This window comes from Pollicipes pollicipes, unplaced genomic scaffold, assembly GCF_011947565.3.
Source record: "Pollicipes pollicipes isolate AB1234 unplaced genomic scaffold, Ppol_2.1 Scaffold_6686;HRSCAF=7923_pilon_pilon_pilon, whole genome shotgun sequence".
Taxonomy (NCBI): Eukaryota; Metazoa; Arthropoda; class Thecostraca; order Pollicipedomorpha; family Pollicipedidae; genus Pollicipes; species Pollicipes pollicipes.
Genome location: NW_023596921.1, coordinates 28,776,037 through 28,797,148, shown reverse-complemented (window position 1 = coordinate 28,797,148; position 21,112 = coordinate 28,776,037). Strand labels below are relative to the sequence as shown.

The 21,112-nt window shown below is 59.2% G+C and overlaps 1 protein-coding gene across 1 annotated transcript; it reads right to left on the bottom strand.

The window, feature by feature from the left end:
- Positions 1–328: 328 nt before the first annotated feature.
- On the bottom strand, positions 329–20,838 carry LOC119108154 (DENN domain-containing protein 2D). The gene is made up of 14 exons (XM_037231733.1): positions 20,770–20,838; positions 18,686–19,401; positions 18,385–18,475; positions 17,570–17,689; positions 12,600–12,611; positions 12,438–12,530; positions 11,463–11,594; positions 10,634–10,885; positions 10,168–10,350; positions 9,293–9,441; positions 6,893–7,070; positions 5,997–6,248; positions 1,350–1,473; positions 329–860 (listed from the first exon to the last, which is right to left on the bottom strand). The coding sequence occupies exons 2-14, from the start codon at positions 19,081–19,083 to the stop codon at positions 730–732; spliced, it is 2,115 nt and encodes a 704-aa protein (XP_037087628.1). The 5' UTR covers positions 19,084–19,401; positions 20,770–20,838; the 3' UTR covers positions 329–729.
- Between the last annotated feature and the right edge of the window lie 274 nt (positions 20,839–21,112).

The window sequence follows — 21,112 nt, the reverse complement described above, 5'->3', positions numbered from 1 at the left end:
CACGGGCCAGATCAGCGCGGCCGCGAGTCAGCATGTAGCAGCCCGCCGTACCGGGCCGCGCCCCGCACCTGCCATATGTGCGGAGCTAGCAGGCGGGACGTGTCCCGTTGGTGTGCGTGTCGATTAGTTCGCTTGACTTGCTAATGTATTGGCTGCGATGGTCGTGTCGCGACCGTAGCTCTGGTTTCATGATTTGCGTTTTACGTTATCCTCAATGGCAGGTTCAAATATGCTAAAGAAAGTCCGTGGCCGGGTCCGTACCACGCAGTCGCATGATCCCACGGATTGTCGCACCGAAAACCGTTCGACACGTAGAAGAACCGCGCCATCGTGGGTCAGATCATGTATTTTGTTCATCAGCGCTCACATGACTACAGATCACGGAATCACACTGTTTTAAACAGGTAACAGCTGTAAGAGGCATGCCACAGAACGAGGAGTACGTTTTGCCGCGCGCACGTACGCGCTGGCCTGGCGACAAACCATGCCTAGCATCGAAGCCCGCTCGACCCGGGCCAATCGCAGCGTCCTCGGGCGAGCGCCAGACCAATCTTATCACAACCGGGAGTCATACCAGACCCACAAATAGAGAAGAGGCCAGGGCAAGCAGGCCGGACCTCGGCGGCGCCTTGCGGCCTTGGGAGGGGCTACCGAGCCTCGGGAGCGGCTTCTGCGCCTCAGGAGCGGCTCCTGGGCCCCAGGAGCGGCTCCTGCGGCCCCGGAACCAGCTCAGGTGTGGAGGTGTCTCTTCAGCCGGCCGCTCAGCGCCTTACTGAGCTGTCGCGTGCCCTTACGCAGGCCGTGCGCGCTCGTCTCCAGTTCGTCGTGCTGCTCCAGCACGCGCCGGTTGAACAGGCTCACTGCGGCATTGTTAGGTGTCAGGGTGGGAATGCCCGCTCACCGGCCCCGTCAGGCCAACCTCCGGCCAGAACACCCGCGCGCCGCCGGCCACTGCTGCCGCACAGCGATTACACAGCACAGCATGGGGAGCAAGCACAATATACATAAGCTGCTGCAGGGAGCAAGTCGGCACGACGTAGGCGACGGGGCCGTTGTCCGAAACAGAGCGATAGCAACGCCTCGTTCAATGACCGAGCCTGAGCCTGAGGGCTGCATCAGCGAGTTGCGTCATCAGACAGCTGCGCACCTAGATTGAGCAACTTTCCAAGCGACAAACCATTATGTTGGCCGTTGGTGACTGCCTCAGTCAAGATCGCACTTTGGCGACGTTGCCTCCTTACGGTTTGCTGTAAAGCAACGACCTCCACACCGCGCCGCCCACCAAGCTGTGGGCCGCCCCGCTCTCGCGCGAGCCTGCTCCAGACACGACGGTCCAAGCGCCGTCTCACCTGCCGGGGTCTCGACGTGGCGCTCGCACGACTCGATGAAGGCGTTGAACATGGCTGTCTCGGTGAACCACTCGAGAAACTCGCGCACGTCGTCGGTTGGGGCCGCCTCCACGAACGCGTCCCGCTGTCGACACGCGCCGGCCCCGTCACCGTCGGACCACGCCCGGCTCAGTGACGTCACCGACACGAGGCCCCGGCCGTGTCCGATGCAAGGGCGCGGATAAGCAACAACAGTTGCGGCACGTGGCCTCGGTGATGTCATCATACCGGGAAATCGTCATGATTGCATAGTTCATGATTCACGGGTTCAGGGGGGAAGGGGGGGGGGGGGTGCATTCTAGCTGTTCAACATATTCTTCGTATGCGTCATGCAATAAATCAGCTTTTCTTTTTCAGCGACGAGGAATTGGATGAACAACATTCGAGTAGATTCGAATACAGCAGGATTTTGCGAAACTCCAAATACCAAAAACAAGGACCCCGACCATGAAAATTAGGAATCAAGTCTCAAAAGCAGCATCGAATTATGAAAGCCATGATTTAAAATACACAAATAAATCGATTAAATTTTGTCCAGGCCCACAGTATTTTCAATCACCTGTAAGATGCACACATGTCGGCTCCCTATCGGACTGGGTAGCCAGTACGTCGTTCTAAATACATTGAGTCACTTCAAGACTTCGACCCTAAAAGACTAATTTATCCGAATATATTCAGATTCCTAGCACTAATTGCTCCACTGTGCATTTCACTGGGATGACGCTTTTGCTTACTTATGGGGTGATATCTTACGCCGACTTTATGCGTCTGCGGGCGTTGAGTTGGCAGGGGAGCATATCCTCTGGTACGGAGAAAACGTTCAGGAGGTACGTACGTTCCTACGTATGTATGTTCGTGTTGTAAGCATGCTCGGCCACAGCATGTCACGCCTCGTCACGAAGCGAACACTCCCCCTGCGCGGTTTGCCGATCACAAACCCGTGCGACCCAGCGAAACAGCCTTAGACATACAGTTCTGGCCTCATGTGTCAATAAGAAAGGAAGGAAATTGCAGGTGTTTAGCGCTGGGTTCCCCAAAACATGTCATCAGCTGGGATGTCACGTGACGCTTGGTTTCTAGCGAATCCTTGTAACCTGCCGGGAAGCGTACTGGCTTAACCCTCGCCCGTACTGAAGAGGCTGGGCATCGTAATTCGTAACATTTCTTACTTAAGTGAGGTCATTTCATCATATCTTTGTAACTCATGCTAGCTAATCGCTATTGCAAGAACCGCAATCAGATACTGGATTGCTGACATGTCATCGCCGACGGCATGGCTGACACTGGTTCGTGGACATGTGCTTACCTACGTGTGAACGCGCTTGGCTGGCGCTTGGCAGGTGCAGACTGCCAACCGCCAGGTTTAGCACAGGCTCGTCCACATTGGATGCTATATAACTAATGAGCCTGAGTCTGAGTCGTCTGGTCTGAGTCTGAGTCTGAGAGCCTGGGTCGTAGGTGCCAGGTACAATATGCTAGCCTAGAGCTGACACGAGAGCTGGCGGGTAACAGGTCACATACAACAGGTAGAGCTGCTGAAATGTAGAAATTATTAATCGCAAAACGCGATTCGTGTTCGAACTTGCACTGCGCACTTTGAAAGTTAACCGCTGTCCATTGATGCGGCGATTCGTGCTGACGTACTTTAGGCACGAACAAATTCAACAGTCGCGCTTTTCTTCATCTTGAACACAATTTGGCCATGGAGGAGCCGAAATTTGCGTGGCGTTTCCATCGCGTCATGCATACATGGATGATTTCAAAAGGGGCGGCGCGAAATGGTTTGCATAAGTTCGCGTGCGCCTAGCTCAGAAACGAATTAATTTCAAGTCTTACGACTAGCATAACTGTGAACTGCACATACTGATCACAAAAAATGACTATCTCAGTTGAAAACCCCATATGAATGAGGACCAAAGCATTTCAGTGTCTTGTATGAATAAATTACGTGTCCAAATGACGACATGCCAACATGACACCAGGGCACACCGCGCCGTGCAAATAGCCGCTGCAGCTGACGCGCGCTTGAAACCTTGCCACTAACACCGTGCCATACCTGCCACAAGACGTCCAGCCAGCCAGCCAGCCAGCACTTCGACATGTCCACGCTTTCCATGTCACTATTTGCAAAATTATAAATTTTAACATGACCACATTGTATTTCACAACTTAACCACTCGCCAAAAGGACATATCGATGTTTTGCTGGGTCGCTTTTCTGCAATTCGCCATTTAATCGTTCGCCAATTTGGCATGGCGACGTTCTAAATTTCGACATTGTGCAGTTCACCTTTAAGCTTTCCGTCATTTTGTTATGTCACCTTTTTATATTTCACCTTTTTGCAGTTTGCCAATTGGCCGTTTCAACCTTTTGCCGCGACGAGTTTTTACATGTCGCCATTCCGCAATTGCCATTCATCAGTAGATAAAAAGGCATTCGCCGGGTGGCATTTTCGCCTTTCTGACCTAGTACCGAGCAAATAAACATCAGCGTTCTGCGATTCCTTCTGCGAGCACCAAATCGCACTACTGAAACCTTCTAAAGGTGAAAAGTGGTCACAGTCCCAAATTCGATGCTCGTGATCTTTGCTGGGATTGTCCACGGCCAGGCTCACATAAAGTAAAAAAGTAAAAATGGCGTCAGTTAGCTCGAAAAGCGGCACATGATGGACCAGAATGACTGAGATGAGTCAGTTATAACACCGGTCGTCCCACGCAAATGCAATGTCATGTCAGGCACTGAAGGCCGCTCGTGGGATTGTTGGCAGGCCCATCACAGCGCACCAAACCTTCGCACATGGAGATCGTAAGTACAAGACCGCGCAGCGCAACATTCGTGGCAGGCGCTCAGATGACCTCGCATTACCCGCTGTAAGGAAACGGAGGCCCACTGACATCCACTGGCTTCACTCTGCGGGCACACGCAAAAACTTCGTAGAAACGGCAGGGAAGCTGGCTCGACCTCGTTTGACCTGTCCCAGCAGACGACTTGTGCGGCAGCGTGAGCTGCACTGACCAGGCCGCAAACCATGGGGGGGGGGGGGGGGGGCTGTAAAACCGCTTCTCAACCGGTGCTCTGTCACACCAGCCGCTGAATCGGCAGCTCTGGCACATCCGCTCTGGCACATCAGCCGCTAAATCAACGGGACAGCCGCCCGGCCCCGGCTGTACTTGAGTCGGGGTTGAGCTGAGCGCGTGGCGCCCGTCGTATTTCAGTAAACACTATGCGACATCTCGCGGCAAGCGTACCATCCCAGGTTTAAAAATGTAGAATTGGGTGGTGGACACAATGGCATGCACAATTACAACACGCATCGTATATGAAGTGTGTATAATGCGGCGTCAAAGGTGTTGAGTTACTTTTGGGACACCCCGTGCATCAAGCTTTCTATTATTTCACCCCGGGCTTTCTATTATTCCACTCGTACATGAACCTTTTTTAGGGGGGGGGGGAGGGCGTAAATACATAGCTTTTCGCACATGTTTGGTTTTCGTTTTGAAGGGCATATTGACCCAAATCCCATCACCTGGATCCGCCCGTACATGACAGCGACGCCGTGCAGTAATGAAACTGGCTGCTCGCTCCAAACGCATTCGTCACCCCAGCCCGTGAGGCCCCGTCCCCCACGAACGGGACCGGACGCCGGCCGAAGTTACGTCAGCAGACGTGACTGCGATGGCCATTACGACCGCAACCGCGGGACGTCCGCCGGCGCTGTCAACACGCCGCCCCGGGCGCGGGCTCTCTAGGCGGGGACTCCGGAGGGGAGGAGGTAGGGGCCCGCTCCGGAGTCGAGACGGAGCCACGAAGTACTCTGGGATGTTCCAAGCCCGGAGAGCTAACAATACGCAAATCTTCCGAGCCTTTACCTCGCGGAAGTTTTCTCCGTACCGGCGTACCGGATCATATGCCCCCCGACCAGAGCTGTACATAGCGCCAGAGCCACGAGTCCGGATTTCCACCGGAGGAGACACTCCCGTCTTTACCAGCTCCGGCTCATGCACGATGACGCAAGAACCAGCGCTGCCAGCCACCGACGGAGCGGTGGAGACCACGCTCTCTGTCCGTGACCAGCCGCCATATCGACCGGCCGCCGTCGCCGCCGGCTGCCGGCTTGCACAGCTGCTCATGGCCCGGGCTGGGCCGTCGCTGGCAACATGGCGGAGCGGCGGGACCGCGCCGGCCCCGTGTCGGCCTGGCCGGCCAGTGCGACGGTCTGACGTCACCAGCCGGGGCCGGGACCACGTCCAGCCGTCATGCGTGATTTACCGAGGACACGCGTTGACGTCTGTGTCATATCACTCGGCGGCCAGAGGCCGATGACGTGAAGTTCGTTTATCAACAGGGGAAACCATATTAAAGCGGGTGGCGTGGGCGTCGGCGTGTTTAGTAAACGCAGCGCTTCTCCCCAGGCTGTCGAGACCCTCCCATGCAGGGTGACAGACGTGTCACAGGCATGGGGTTCCAGAACAGTTAACATACGCCACGTGGCTACAAGTCGCGCCCAGGGCCCCAAGCGGTGGGCGGCCCCTGTATCGACCACGGAGCTGGTCGTCCACAGTGTCCGCACCAACACTGAGCGCGCGCGCGGCCGCCCGCCGCCGTTACCTGCAAGAGCCGCTGTCCGTCCTGCTGCGTGACGAAGTGGGCGCGGTAGTGTCCGCACACCTCGACGAAAAGGCGCAGCAGCGTCTCCGCCAGCAGCACGGCGGCGCTGGCCGAGTCGGGCTCGGGGCCGGGCAGCCAAGCGGCCAGCCGCAGCGCCTCGACCAGCGCCCGGCCCAGCCGGCGCGGCAGGATCGTCGACTCGTCGCCGACGCACTGCACCAGCGACGCCGTGTCCAGGTCCACGCAGATCACCTGGGAGGGACCAGAGGGGTGGGTCGGCGACCGTCGCTGACCCGACGGTCCGGCGGTGGTGCCCCAGGCCCACACACGTCACCCGCGGATATCCTGCGACTGTGCTCAGCGCGCACCATCCGACACCTGGCGTTTACCACAGCAGACGGAGCCCCCAAATCCAGACAGACTCGACCTGCGAGAGTTCTGCCATTGCGTTCCGTCGGTGCCCATCCTATCCGTTGCCGGAGTTGTGGCACGCACTACCACGCAGGCCGACAACGCGCAGTGTCCGAAGCATATAACCCTATGTCCAAGTGCACGCGGTGTAGTGTTCGGTTCGCAGCAGTGTCCGAAGCATGTAAACCTATGTCCAAAAGCATGCGGTGCAGTGTTCGGTTCGCAGCAGTGTATGCAGCCTCTACGATCACCGGTTTACTCAAGTGTAAGCGGTGCACGCGGTGATCCGTGCTCGGTATACGGCTGTGTACGCGGTGCGCGGCGTCGGGGCACGCCAATGTACGCACCCCACTGTTCGGCGTACGCTAGCGTATACAGCATACAGTATTCGGTACACGCCAGCGCATCCCGTGAACGACGCCCGGTCCACACAGCGTCCACCGACACAGCGTCAGCGTCGGCGCGCGGCAGCGGCGCTGACTCACATCCTCCTGACCGGCGAGGTGGTCGAGGGGCCGCGCCTCCGGCAGCGCGCCCATGATGAGCGGGCTCGGCACGGCCAGCAGCTCGGCCAGCTGGCTGGGCACCACCGGCACCAGGCAGTGCTGCCAGACGAACGGGCACAGCGCCGCCTGCACCGCCGCCACGCTCGAGGAAAGCACGCTGCGGGCACGGCGGGCGCGCCGTCAGAAAGGACCCGTTGCGGGATATTGCCGCCACAGAGAGCCGTCGTGGGAGCTGGTGTGGGTTAGTTCTCCGCTGGCGGGCACCGGGGCGAGGGGATCAGGAGCAGGCCAAGACGCCACCGGGACGGGTGTAACACTTGCGGTCGCAACAAATCAAACAAACAGAGCAACCCCAGTGGACCCAGTAACGGCGTAACGTGCCGAGGTCGCCCGGCATGGAGGTCATTTGCAAAGCACGTGCAGAGAACACCGCCACAATCATACAGCACACTTCAACGCATATCGGAAGTGCCCCGCCAGTGCACACGCAGCGTGCAGGTGGCTTTGTTGTCTTATTTTTGGGAAGGGAACGCGACTGAATTCATTGCACATCCTTTCATGGAGCGTCTACAGGGCTCATATTCGCGCTCTGGGAACATAACTCTACCGGTATTCGAGCCCGGACCCACAAGTGGGAGCCGAAGATGCTGAACACTCGGTCACTCCTTCATGTTCCATCACTTCACGTCTGCTATCCACATCAGCCGTAACGGCCGTCCCACAGACAGCTATTCGTCAACCGCCGCTCACGGACTTGAACCAAACATTCACGCCGACGTTTCAGAAAATCGGGAACACCAAAAGCTGTTCCAACTCGGCCAATGCGCAGCGTGCACCGGGCGTCACAGATAAGGGACTGTTGAAGGACAAGATAGCACATCAGCACCCACGTGTCGCCACTCGACGTGGTTTCGGATAGCCACGTCAAGGTCTTTGAAGCCACCGCCTGCAGCTGCTCGCGCTACCGTAAACCGCTGCATACCAAGGTAGGCAGGCTCCTGTACTATGTTGTCTGTTCGGCAAGGTCAGTGGGTTACGAGTACGCCGCTTCCTATAATGTCTGTAAAATAGGGGTCACCACAGCTATTATACCAGTAAACTATCGACCGTTCGCCAAGAGATCTAGCAAGCTGTGCCTATGGAGGTCGACCCGAGTCCGCTTAACCAGTAACGTGGCACGTGGCGGCACGGGGAGCACGTGCCCACTCTCCCGCGCTACCCTACCCTCTCCGGATCGGCTCAGCTAACCAAGCGCCAGGACGTGTGAGACTGATGCGTCTTTCCCCCCCCCCCCCCCCTCCAGTCAGCTCGTCCGTTTCTCTGACAGCTGACAGCGCCGAATCTCTGACAGCTGCCTACCGTGCGTCTCTCTCTCTCTCTCTCTCTCTCCTCTCTCTCTCTCCCTCTCCCTCCTCCCTCTCCCCTTCTCCCTCTCCCTCTCCCTCTCCCTCTCCCTCTCCTTCTCCCTCTCCCTCTCCCTCTCCCTCTCCCTCTCTCCCCCTCTCCCTCTTCTCCCTCTCCCTCCTCTCTCTCTCTCCTCCCTCTCCCTCTCCCTCTCCCTCTCCCTCTCCTCTCCCTCTCCCTCTCCTCTCCCCTCTCTCTCTCTCTCTCTCTCTCTCTCTCTCTCTCTCTCTCTCTCTCTCGTCCCCGGGACCTCGTTCACTTCCTGCACGGGTCACGAAGCGTGACGACAGCGCCTCTGGTGGTGCGGACGGGCCGTGCCAAGCCAAGCAGGACCGTCCCGCTCCCGGCTATTTCCACCGCGAGCGCCGGCAGAGCGCCGCGTGACCGTACGCGTCCCGCGGTCTCAATCGGAACGATCGGTGAGTGGTCAGTGAATGCCGTCCTCACCAGTGGTCAGTGCTCAATGATCTCGCGTCTCCTCGCCACAGAACACTCGTCTAACGTGCGATTGCAAAGGGACATTGAGGCAGTTCGGTGACGCCATGAAAGTTCACCACATCTTTGGTAAATCAGTTGTACAATTCCCAATCGCATCATAGCTATCATACCTGTCCAGAATCCTCTACTAGCATGATGAACTAGGCAGATACCTTTCACGCTGTCCCATAGAATGTCCCTCGCCAAAACAATCGTTGACAGTGAAAAACGAGGCTTCCCAACGGGCCAAGCCGTGACACGGCGAGCTCGATAAGCAACGTTAAAGGTAGCATACCACTGCCCGGCCCCATGGTAACAGTATCTGCCCAGACAGAGCAGCCATACAGGTCAAAGCAGGGCCGGGAACAGCGTCCCGGTCCGGCCAGAGACCAGTCCAAGTTCGACCCCCCCCCCCCCCCACTTGTCCCTCGACCTGGAGGACGCCACGCCCCAGGACGGCGTCTCCCCGGCCGGCGCGCGTCCAGCCGCCGCACTGACCCGAGGTGGGAGCTGCAGAGCACCAGCTTGCGCTCGAGCAGCGCCGAGCTGAACAGCTTGATGAACAGGTCGACCCCGAGCCGCCGCACCAGCTGGTACAGGCCGCCGTCATCCAGCCGCGGGTCCAGCGGACGGCGCACCAACGACGGCTGTCGGCGGCACACCCAGGCCGTCACGGTTGGGTAGGGTCGGGTCACGGCCGGGTCAGCGACTGACCGGCACGCTACTGGGAAGGCGGCGATACGGGCGGCAACGGACCGCTAGCGCGCGGGGCGGGGCAGCCACCCGGCGCTCTGAGAGCAGCGTGGTGGCATTCAGACACTTGGGCGGCGGAGATGCCAATGTTTTGTCATGCTATCACGGCCGCGCCAGGGGTTCGCTGCCCTTTGTTGCTCCCCACGCTCAACATCGGCCAATCAGCGGCGAGCCGGACGACGGTCAACCCAGCATGTAGACGCCGCAGGCACAGTCGATCGGCCTGGCAGGTCAGTGAGGGCCGCAGGGGCCCACCGTACCGGTGGCGAGAAGTTATATTTACGTCCTGGACAGCCAACTGGATGAATTTTGGAGCACAGCCAATCAATGACAGTCGCTATTGATTGGCTGGGCACACATAAAGGAGACCAGTGAAGGGCAACAGTGAGGCCAGCGGTGACCGAGGGGAGAGCCGCGAATTCCGACACCCGAGAGAATGGACGTGAACCCTGCGGTCACCGCACACAACGGCCTAACGGGGCGACTCGGTGAACATCAAGCAGCGATCGAGAGAAGGCCACATAAGCAGCCTCGGTTCGATCTGGGGGCATTACATACATAGCCCCATGAGCGGCCCAGTGAACATACCCCCGCCAGAGAGGGGGAGTACACAGCCGTACCTCCAGCGTCACCGGACCGGCACTGGCTGGCTCCATCGCCTCGCCCGCGGGACAGGCGGCGGGCACGGGCAGCACGGAGACCGAGCCGCCCGGCGCCGGGAACGGCTGGTTATACAGCTCCTCCAGCACGGAGAGTCGGTGCTGCTCTGACGTGCCGTGGTGTTCCAGAATGGCAGAGAGCAGCTGCACGGCGGGGACAGCACGTCAGCAATGCCCGGCGACGCGACGGAAGCCAAACAAGGCTGGTGTGCCACAACCTGACGCACGCCGCATGCTTAAGCCAATGTCTGCTCCATCAGTCAGTCGGCTGCAGAGTGCTCCACACGGCTAGGCTAGCCTTGAAGCGAGCATTCGCCACAAGAACAACGTGTTCAAGCTGCAATGCATCACCCCCTCTGACCGGGATGGGCACCGCGCCGCCCCTGCGCCGACGCCCGCTCAAGAGCGGCCCCGCCGACCGGCGCACCTGCGAGTAGAAGGCGCCGGCGTCGTGTCGCGACAGCAGGCAGTAGGCGATCGGCAGCGTGACGGGCTCGCCGCCGGTGTCGGCCGTCAGCCGGCGGCAGTAGCCGTACGAGCGGCCGCCGCGCTCGTCCGTCACCACCAGCGTGTAGGCGGCGCCACCGTCGGCCGCCGAGCGGCCCCACTCATCCGGCGCGCGCTGCCACCGGTCGGCGTCCGGGAAACAGAAAGGCGCCACGTCCGCCTCTGGCGCCACCTGCCAGCGCGTCCGGCGGCCGGGTCAGGGGAGGGGAGAAGTGGGCCTTCCGCAGGTCACTGTGAGGACGACGGGTCAGGGCAGCCGAGGGGACGGAACGAAAACAGCGGGCCACTGCAAGAAGGGTAACGGCAGGAACCTCCAGTTTCACACTTTTTCTCAAAAGAGACTAAACAGTCGGCCAATTTGTCATGCGAACGGCCATGGCGTGCAGCAAAATTGGGGCCGATAGCGCGGTCTCGATGCCCCTACTCCACAGTCAAACCAGGAGACAAGACCGCCTCGCCTCTCGCGCGCTCCTTCAGCCGATGTCTACTCCGTGAAAAACACTGCAAGACTCCGCGGCCTGCATCTGTCGTGTTTCTGCTGACGGCCGACACTGCGTACTGCCCCCACACGACAAGGCTTCCCAACAACGAGGCAGCTGCGCCCCGGGCGTGCGCGCGTGCGCGGTGTGCGGCGGCGCTCCGGGCGTACGCGAGCGCGCGGTGTGCGGCGGCGCCCCGGGCGTGCGCGCACGCGCGGCGTGCGGCGGTGTCCCGGGCGTGCGCGCGCGCGCGGTGTGCGGCAGCCTCACATCGGGCGGGTATCTGCTGATGATGCAGGGCTCCAGACTGCCGTCGGCTTCGGCCGAGAGCGCCACCACCAGCAGGGCGTCGAACAGCCGGTCGGCCGGACCGACGCCGGGCCGCGGACGGGCGCCGCCCATCTGGAGCAGGTCACGCCGGTCAGGTGGGGCGACGACGGACGACGACAGCTTGCACCGGTCCCACCAGACCAGACCACGCACGATGGCGCCAGACAGCACACAGCATCGGTGCGGCACGATCACCGTCCAATAGCGGGCTTCAGCAGCGGGAGGCCGTCACAGAGTCCGTCGCGTGTGTGGATACTCTCGGATGACGCACACGGATGGACAACATCCAAGCGCGCCCCGCAACGGCCGAATGGCCCGACACCAGAGAGAGATTGTACCAATACCACACCAGCGCGGGCCAGACGCAGCTGGCGGGCTCTTCCGCCGCGTAATGGAGGAGTTACCGACATCCTCCTGCAGCACGTCATCGGAGGAGGATGTCACCGCCCGCCCGCCGGATATGGGAGGAGTTACCGACATCCTCCTCCAGCACGTCATCGGAGGAGGATGTCAATGTTCACCCGCCGGATATGGGAGGAGCGACCAACATCCTCACTCGGCACGTTACCTGAGGAACATGCCACGGCCCGCTCCGCCCGACCGGTTCGCTCACAGACGCCCCCCCCCCCCCTCCCCAAGGGGCACCCGGCGGGCTTTCCAGCCCTGCAGCGCCCGCGACGCCCGGCGGCCATGGGCCGGTCCCTCACCTGGCTGCTGACCCGGCGCAGGTAGTGGCGCCGACGCAGCACCAGCGCGCTGGCGCGCTTACGCAGCTGGCAGCCGCCGGCCTCGGCGGCGGGGTCACCGGACGCCGACGCCAGCTGAGAGCCCATCGCCTGCACGGCCTGCGGGGAGGGACGGGGATAGTCAGCTGATGGTCCATCAACGGTCGGACAGAGCCAGCTGAGAGCCCACCGCCTGCACGACCTGCGGAGAGGGACGGGGATAGTCAGCTGATGATCCGTCAACGGCCGGACAGAGCCAGCCGAGGCCCATCGCCTGCACGACCTGCGGGGCGGGACGGGGTCAGTCAGCTGATGGTCCATCAACGGCCGGACAGAGCAAGCTGAGGCCCACCGCCTGCACGACCTGCGGGGCGGGACGGGGGCAGTCAGCTGATGGTCCATCAACGGTCGGACAGAGCCAGCTGAGAACCCATCCCCTGCACGGCCTGCGGGCGGGACGGGGTCAGTCAGCTGATGATCTATCTCCTGCTCAGCCCGTAATCTTGAACAGAAATGGCATACAGACAGCAGGTTCTACCCCGTTCAAACCTTTGGTGTGCAGCGGAGTCATTTGGCACCTCACGCCCAGCCTGTAACGGAAGACAAGGACGGTCGGCTGACCATCACATGACAGTCTACGTACTCCCTCCAGTTCGCATCACGTCGTCGACTCCGTGGGGCATAACCACATTACTAAGCAAAGCCATGACATCCCCTCACCATACAGAAATAGTCCCAGCGAGCGACGCGTATCGTGAGCCTGGACAACTAACGGCCGCAAGCACAAACAATGATGGCGATTGTGAGTTGGGCTTAAGCGCGCTGGCTGCCGAGGTCATATGGCGTCCATACGAACAAACAATATGCGCAGCACTAACAGTATGGGTGGTACGGTGTTTCAAGTGTCGGGCTCGTTCACACAGCGTGGGGCACGCATGGTGCGCTACGGGTTCACTGAACCTGCGTGGGTTCAAAGTCCATCCCAACTTTTTGTGTTTTTCTGACGAGGAGAACCCTCTACCAAGGCCCACAATATCGTGGGACCACACATTAAACAGTTCGCGGCGTTGTACGGCCCAGTGTCTGTTGCAAAACGGCCATGTCCATCTAAAAGCACTCCTGCGGCGGGCCAATACCTAAACAAGCCATGCACAGTCCGGATGTCGATGTTCCAGCGAACCACTCACAATCCAGGAGAACATTTCAGTCCAGAAATGATAACAATGACGTACAAGAAGGCGGACTGCACACTACGTAACGAAAGCAGCTGCACCTCTTTCCCAACCGCCCAAACCGGTCACTGTGACAACGGGACACCAGGGATGTTCCGCACTAGCGACGATACCGAAAGCGCGTGCCAGCAGCCCCCCCCCCCCCCCGGCATCGCCCAAACCCCAGTCGGCGCCACTCACCGGCCCGCTGTGACGCCACGAGCGCCTATTGACAGCGACACACGTCGCAGCTATCGCCGCGGCACACCATTCAGAACATACAGCACGTGACGGACGGGCGGTCCGTGACGTGTGTGCGGCCGTCCTGGTCAGGACGCCTGGGGTCCAGTGACCACGCGACCCCGTCCGTATACCCCGCTGTCCGGTCTGGTGCACTTCGCGGTCCGGTCTGGCCCACCCCACGGTCCAGCCAGGTGCACCCCACGGTCCAGCCAAGTGCACTGAGCGTTGAGCCGGGCCGGGCCGTGACTCCGTCGCCGTCCTTCAACCAGAGCCAGTCCAAGGCCGCCGTCACGGCATCGTGACGAAGACAACGCCATCGGTCTGACCGGACCAGCGACGGCAGGCGGCAGCCGGCCGCAGACGCCGAACAAAGGATGCGCTCCCACCGTTACGTCGGTGAACGAACGGCGAGGGCAGGACGGGACCTGGCCTCGCTAAAACTGGGAAAGCTGACTCATAGCGAGCGTAAGTCGGTTCGCGCGGGGCGGCTCACGTCCCCATAGGTGAGCGACGGAAGCGCCCGCTTGACAGCCAGCGGCACGGCGCTGACAGCGATTGAAGGGGGCGCAAACAAAGGCATCCATTCCGGGAAAACCAGAACAGCGCGCGGTACGTTTGCGTCATGTAAGCAAAACGCAGAGGTGGCTGGGTTACCTCAACACCAGGCGCCCTACTTATGGGGTATCTACACAAAACCGCAGCCGAGCCAACAGCAAAAAGGCGTTCGCTCCGTGTCTGCCAAGAGCGGAGTCTGTCGCTCTTAGCGGTGCTCACGTCCACGGAGAGACAAACAGATGACGTCTTCTTCGCACGCTCAACACAGACTTCGGCTGCTCCTCACTAAGATGAAACCCTTCCCAGAGCTTTGCGCCGCTAGAACAATGCGGAGTTAGTGGCTTGCTCACCCACTTTACCGTGCTGCAAAATTCGGACGGAGAACTGCGCCAAAAGCAGGAAGCGATCTCCCGGCCTTGCACACCGTCAGAAACCGCGACACGCCGCGGTCGACCGACACCGACATACATCATCGTCACACGTCACTGTCACACGTCACCGCCACACGTCACACGTCACCATTACTCGCCACCGGCCACTCGTCTCCGTCGCTCGCCACCGGTCACACGTCACACGTCACCATTACTCGCCACCGGCCACTCGTCTCCGTCGCTCGCCACCGACACACGCCATCGTCACACGTCACTGTCACACGTCACACGTCACCGTTACTCGCCACCGGCCACTCGTCTCCGTCGCTCGCCACCGGTCACACGTCACCGTCACACGTCACTGTCACACGTCACACGTCACCGCCACACGTCACCGTTACTCGCCACCGGTCACTCGTCACCGTCGCTCGCCACCGGTCACACGTCACCGCCACACGTCACTGTTACACGTCAACATCTCAGGCAGGGACGCTTCCGGCGATAGCCGCTGACGCCCGACGTTTAACGGGCTGGCGTTTCGGCCAATGAACGTCGCTGCACGTGCGTGCGTGCACGCGCCGCTAAGCTCGCAAACGCACGCACTACGCGCTTATACTCTTCAGAAATGCACTACCTTGTCACCATCCCTACTGCTCAGACGTGACCCGACCACGACCGGTTATTTGCAGACTCGCCCTGTCCCTTGACATGGATCCATCAAGCATTCCTACTTTCTAGATGGACGTGCATGAGATACAACTCGCATGCATACATTCATACAAGCTGCCCAATACGTACACGTTGGTAAATATGTGTCGCAATATTTCGCCCGTCGCCTGGTCTACATCCTGATCCTTGTCACCCACACAGCTATCATCCGCCGTAAGATGCGCTGCTACTGCTGACTGCAGTCCTCAGCGAGATAACGCGAACCCTGCCTGTCGTCCTCCTGTGCGCGTTGGACCGCCGCGGCCACCCCGAAGAGCGGACGCCGGCGCCGGGCCCGCTCGCGGAACCGGCCGGCAGTCGGCGTCGCCAGATCCCGCCGACCGCCCAGTCCCGCGTCGCGTACCGGCCGGCCGGACGCCGCGTGCGGCCGCGCGCCACGTCCGCGTCCGGCCACGTGGCGCAGCGGGTGCACGGAATGTCGGGCTCGCAACATGCGGCGCGCTCATCTCGGCATGTGCGGAAGTGCTGGTCCCGGGCCGGCACGACAAAGGTTTACAGTCCCAGGCCAGGCGAAGGCCCGCCGCAGGCCGGCACGGGACAAGGTATTCAGTGCGGGTTAACGAGGCATAAGTCCTCTCCTCTCCTGCCAGCGCGTACTTACTGATTCTGATGCCTCCATGCCGCTTGAAACAGACGCCCAGTTAGACCACAACTCAAACGCCAGCAGGCCACGATAGAACCAGCGGACACGGGCGGCGCGGGCACCTGACTGCGCCGACCCGGTAAGCGGAGCTGCAGGCGGGTGGAATGCGGGGGCCGCTCAGCGGCGGCCACGCGACGCAAGGGTACCAGGTGGGCCGGCTCCCAGAGCGCGGCCCGCTCACCGCCGCCTCAGCAGTGACTGCGGTGACCCGGGCGGGCTCCGCGGCCGCACGGCGCCGGCCGCAGAGTGCTCGTCGCCCAGGGGTCACTGGAGGGGAGGAGGGGACGCTCAGGGGTCCACGCCAGGTTGCGGCGGTGCAGTTACGCGCCACGGAGCGGAGATGAGTGGACGGAGACCGGTCAGGCGGGCTCTCAGCTTACCGTGGGCCGTGACATCACCGGAGCGACCGCAGAACGCGGCCGCTTCACTGTGGACAACACGGCCACAGAGCGCCAACTGCACACACAGGTGCCCGGCTTCCACCGCCTCGTTCCTGCGGACTACCTCGGGAAAATACCGCCTCGTTCCGGCAGGCTATCTCGGAAAAGGCCATCATGGCCTACTGCAATTTTGCGTCGGTCGGAGGCAAACACTGAGCGGTGGTCGGATGTGGCGGGATGCCCTCCTCTGGACGGTCGTCCGGGTGGTCAGGGCCCAGCCCGCCACGAGGCAGAGCCTCTCGCACAGAGGAAGTAAAGAGGAATAGTGGCACACAAGGGTTCCAGTCACACAGTAGGCCGTGAATGTGTATCAAGCTAGACCACGTTCATTTTCGAGACCCGATATAAAACTGCCCCCGGGTCATTTTACGCGCGATAGTATGGCCAACGGACCATTGAAAAGTTAAGGCTGCTGATTTGTATAAACGAAATATACAAAGGGAGTGATATGGTAACAAACGTTTCCAGCCAACATGGGTTCCAGAAAGAGGACAAGCTTGCAGAACAACCTCTGCTCCAATACCCACAGACCAACACAAAACTTTTACTGTCAACAGTCAACGAATTATTTGGCTCAAGGCCGCTATGAAAACTACACAGCATGATAAAATGTCATGCTAAGCTAAAATGTCGCATAAATAGAGCAACGCGCTGACAAAAAAGATGCCATGTTAAGGAAACACAGCCTACATTTCCGCGGGCTTCTCGTAGCATCTTTTTTGAATGGTTAAAGCACTATAATTCCAGGACCTCCCAGCTACCGCAGCCCCACTCGCCGAAGCAAACAAGAATATCGCACATGCGTTCATTACCGGCAGGCTTTACTTCCACCGGGGGTGGTGGACTCAGCGGGGACGGGAGCGGGGGCGAAGGCGGAGGCGGCGGAGGGGGGGGGGGGGGGGGCGCTATCTAGCGCGGTGCAGCGTCAGCCGCCCAGAAAACCAGTCAGTACGCGATGCACGCACCGTCGGATCGGGAGAATACGAGACGGGGAATAAAGGTATCGGTAGCATTTTTGTGTACCTCTCACAAACCGACATAAAACCCTGAGGCGAGGTCGGTCCAGACCACGGCTAGAGTACGCTCTGACCGTGGGGCCTCCGGCACCGTGCCACGCGGCGGGGGCTCACCTGGTGACGGCTGCGGGGTGCCGGCGGCGGCGGAGCCCGGCTGGAGGCGTCCCAGCACCGCAGCGACGGCCGTTCCAGCCGCTTGAAGGCGCCGTTGCGACGCAGACCCGGCGGCGAGCCCTGGAGTGAGAGAGAGAGGGCACCGCTGGAATCACAGCACGCGACGTGCGCACCCCAGCGAGAAAGACAAAAAAAAAAAACAGACGGGGAAAATGCGTATCAGAAAATTGTTCGTGTAAGCCGCACATCCGCATATCTTGCAGCCCGACATACAGCCCTGACTCGAGGACAGTCCCTGCCAGTGCACATCCAGCACAAACCTGGAGCGAAACAACTCAGGCCAATGCACTCCTTGCATCCTCCGAGGCACTTTCCACTTTCCAGTCATACCAGCATCTATATATTTCTAGCACACCCTCGAAGGCACCTGAACGGGGGTGGCCGTAGCCAATCGTCTTCATTCTTTATCACAGTATCTGCTACCATTGCAGACTCCCCGAATACAGGAAAGCGCTCATAGGGTGATAGGAGCTAGAATCCAAGGAGCAGGGCCTGTTTTGGCTTCCCCCTAAACCAAATATCCAATTATAACAGTTCTTAAAATTAAAACACATACATGTCACACAATGCTTGACGCCCATCTTCGAAGGAGACGCCCCAGGCGCAGATAAGCGAGCGGCCGATAAGCCTTACAATTCACATCAACACACTAAGCGTCAAACCACCGCTCCGTCACCGCTTCCCAGTCGTCTTCCGTGCCAGCCGAGGACAGGAGCGTGCCCTGTCCCCTGCCCTGCACAGTCCAACCAACTCACCGCCGAGCTGGTGACCGAGACGGGCCGCTTGGCGTCCGGCAGACGCTCGTACACGTGCTCGCGGCTGAGCGTGCCGTAGAGGGTCTCGTCGCTGGCCGAGCGACGCAGGGGCCGAGACACAGCGTACGGCGCCACCGGACCGGCCGCAGCCGTGCGCCGGCCCGCCGGCGGCGGCGGCGGCAGCGCTGGAGGCGGCGGCAGCTCACGCGCGCACAGCGACGGCACCTCGTACACGTGCTCGGTCGGGCCGGCCGGGCCGCCAGCGGCGGCGGCGGCGGGGCGCGGCTGGAACGACTCCAGCCAGCCACGGCGGCGCGTGTCGAGGTCGCTGGGCTTGCGCGCCAGTGCTGGCCGCGGCCCGGAGCCGCCGCGCCGGATCGCCACGGTGGTGGCGCGCGCCTCTCGCGCCACCACGTACGCATCGTGCTCGAAGGTGCGCGGCGGCTTGCGCGGCGGCGGTCCGGCCGGCAGCGGCAGCGCCGCTACCTCCGGCCGCCGCGGCACGACCGGCTTCGACGGCTCGTTGTTGTTGTCGTGGACGGCGGCCATCTCGCGCACCAGCGGTCGGTGGGGCGGCCCGGCCGCCGCCTGCCTCGACCCCGGCGGCGATGCCTCGCCGCCCGCGCGCGCCGGCTCGGCGGCCGTCTCCTCCACAACGGTCACTTCTTCGGCGCCGTCGGCTGGCGCGCGTCGCTCCATGCCGCTGACGCGGTCGCTGACGCGTGCCTTGAGCGCGGCGTTGCGCTTGAGCACAGCCGGTCGCTCGCGCAGCAGCGGGCTGACGTGGGCGCTGACGGGGCGCGAGCGGCGCAGCCCGATGCGACCTCTCGCTGCTGTGGTGGCGCAGCTTGAGTGGCGCGCTGGTTCGGAAGCTGGCAGTGCGACGTGCCACCTGAGCACGGGGCCGGACCGCCGCCGCCGCCAGACTCGTCTCCTCGAACCGTTTTGTCATCTCCTGCACGCTCGTCATGCTTTTGTGATGCTCAGCCACCCATAGTGCTCTTGAGACATCTGGAGCTAGAACAAAAGGTGAATGTGAGTCCTCAATTGACCAGATAGGGCCAAGGACAGTAAAGACAAATGGGAAAATAAGATTTTTAAGCCAGTTCAAAACAAAACAATGCACAAGCATAATGCTCAATATCAAGGTAACTCCGGGGATGCACCATACATGTCAGACTTACACTTCACTTCTGGTGAAATTGGAAATGAGTGCAGCATAGAAAATAATGTAAATTAGTGAAGGTGTAATATTTTTTTCTAGAATGTCTACAAGCTTGAGAGCTTGGCCAACCAGATGGGCTCAAATAAACCATCGGTTTTTCAGTTGGAAGTGCAGTACATTAAAGCTATCCATATCCTGACAATTGTTATATGTTCCACATGTGTGACTCCACATATGCCTTTGTCTTACTGTCAAAACCCTACATCATGCTATGCTTTCATGAAATGACAAGAACATTTATCTATCAAACTATCCCCACTCGCAACACCTTCCTCAGAACCAAGTTTGGAACTGGTTCAGATCTGCTTGGGTGTGCATCAGCCAGTTTAAAATGGTTCTTTGTTGTTTGAAGCAAGCATCAAAATCAGCCTGGAGCACTGCAGGTGGAGTCAGAGATGACTTAACTTATGCAACATCAGGCAAACACTATCCAAATGGGCCTAACACCATGCAATGGACAGACAGAAGCTGAAAATGGGTTTGATTATTAACAGCAGGCAGAGCCTATGGACCACAACTAAGGATAATGCTTTCACAAGCAAAACAAAACTTCCACAATTACTTGGGCAGAAATAGTTTAATAGTAAAAAGTGCAGGAAGGTTAAGATATTCAATTTAAAGTAGGTGGGTTTGTTATGGGAATGTATAGTTAATGGTACACACATGATGGGCCTGAACAAATCACTCAGGCTGATCTCCCAAGGTTTATCAACTTCACCTGGGACAGACGTGATGACATGGAAAAGCGTCCTGATCCACACAAACTGTGACAGAGCAATTTTGTATTGTATTCATATAGCAATAATGGCAGTCAATGCTTCATCCTTCTACAACCCAATTTATCTTGAAATAAATTCAAAAGTAAGAGCCTTTTATAGTCCCACATGTTGTATCAATACCAGGCCAAAAATGACCTCACACTCAAAATCAGCGATCCAATTACCATAACACAGCTACATGCATAGTTCCATTGTTTAATGTTTATGCCAGGGACAGAGTCGAAAACATTTTACTCTGGAGTGAAATAGAAGATAACGAGACTCCCCACTCCTACTTTTCTTCAGTCCTTATGTTTCTGCTAACCTCTGAAAGTATGAACATCACAATAATTTTTAATTGCTGTATATAGCCTCCAATCTAGGACCAAAACACACCCCTACCTCCAACTCCTGTGGTTTTGCCCCTCCCCCGCGAAGCACCGCGCCCCCGCACACAACACAAGATTCCGCCGCGCCGTCTGTAAACGAGTTAATTGCGCAGGGTCGTAAACAAACGACTGCTATGACGTCATAAAAGCCTACGTCACATCAGCGACTGCAGCGTAGAAATTCTGCCTTCCAAAGGTAAAACCCCATATGTTTATTTCTGGTCATTGCGCTTTTTATGCCATCTGATTCGTCTTATGCATGAATTCAGACATGTAAACCAATAGTTGAAATTTGTACAAGTTTTTGGCTAAGAGAACGGGCTAAGAGCCTGTGAAACCTTGAACTGTTGGCTTTA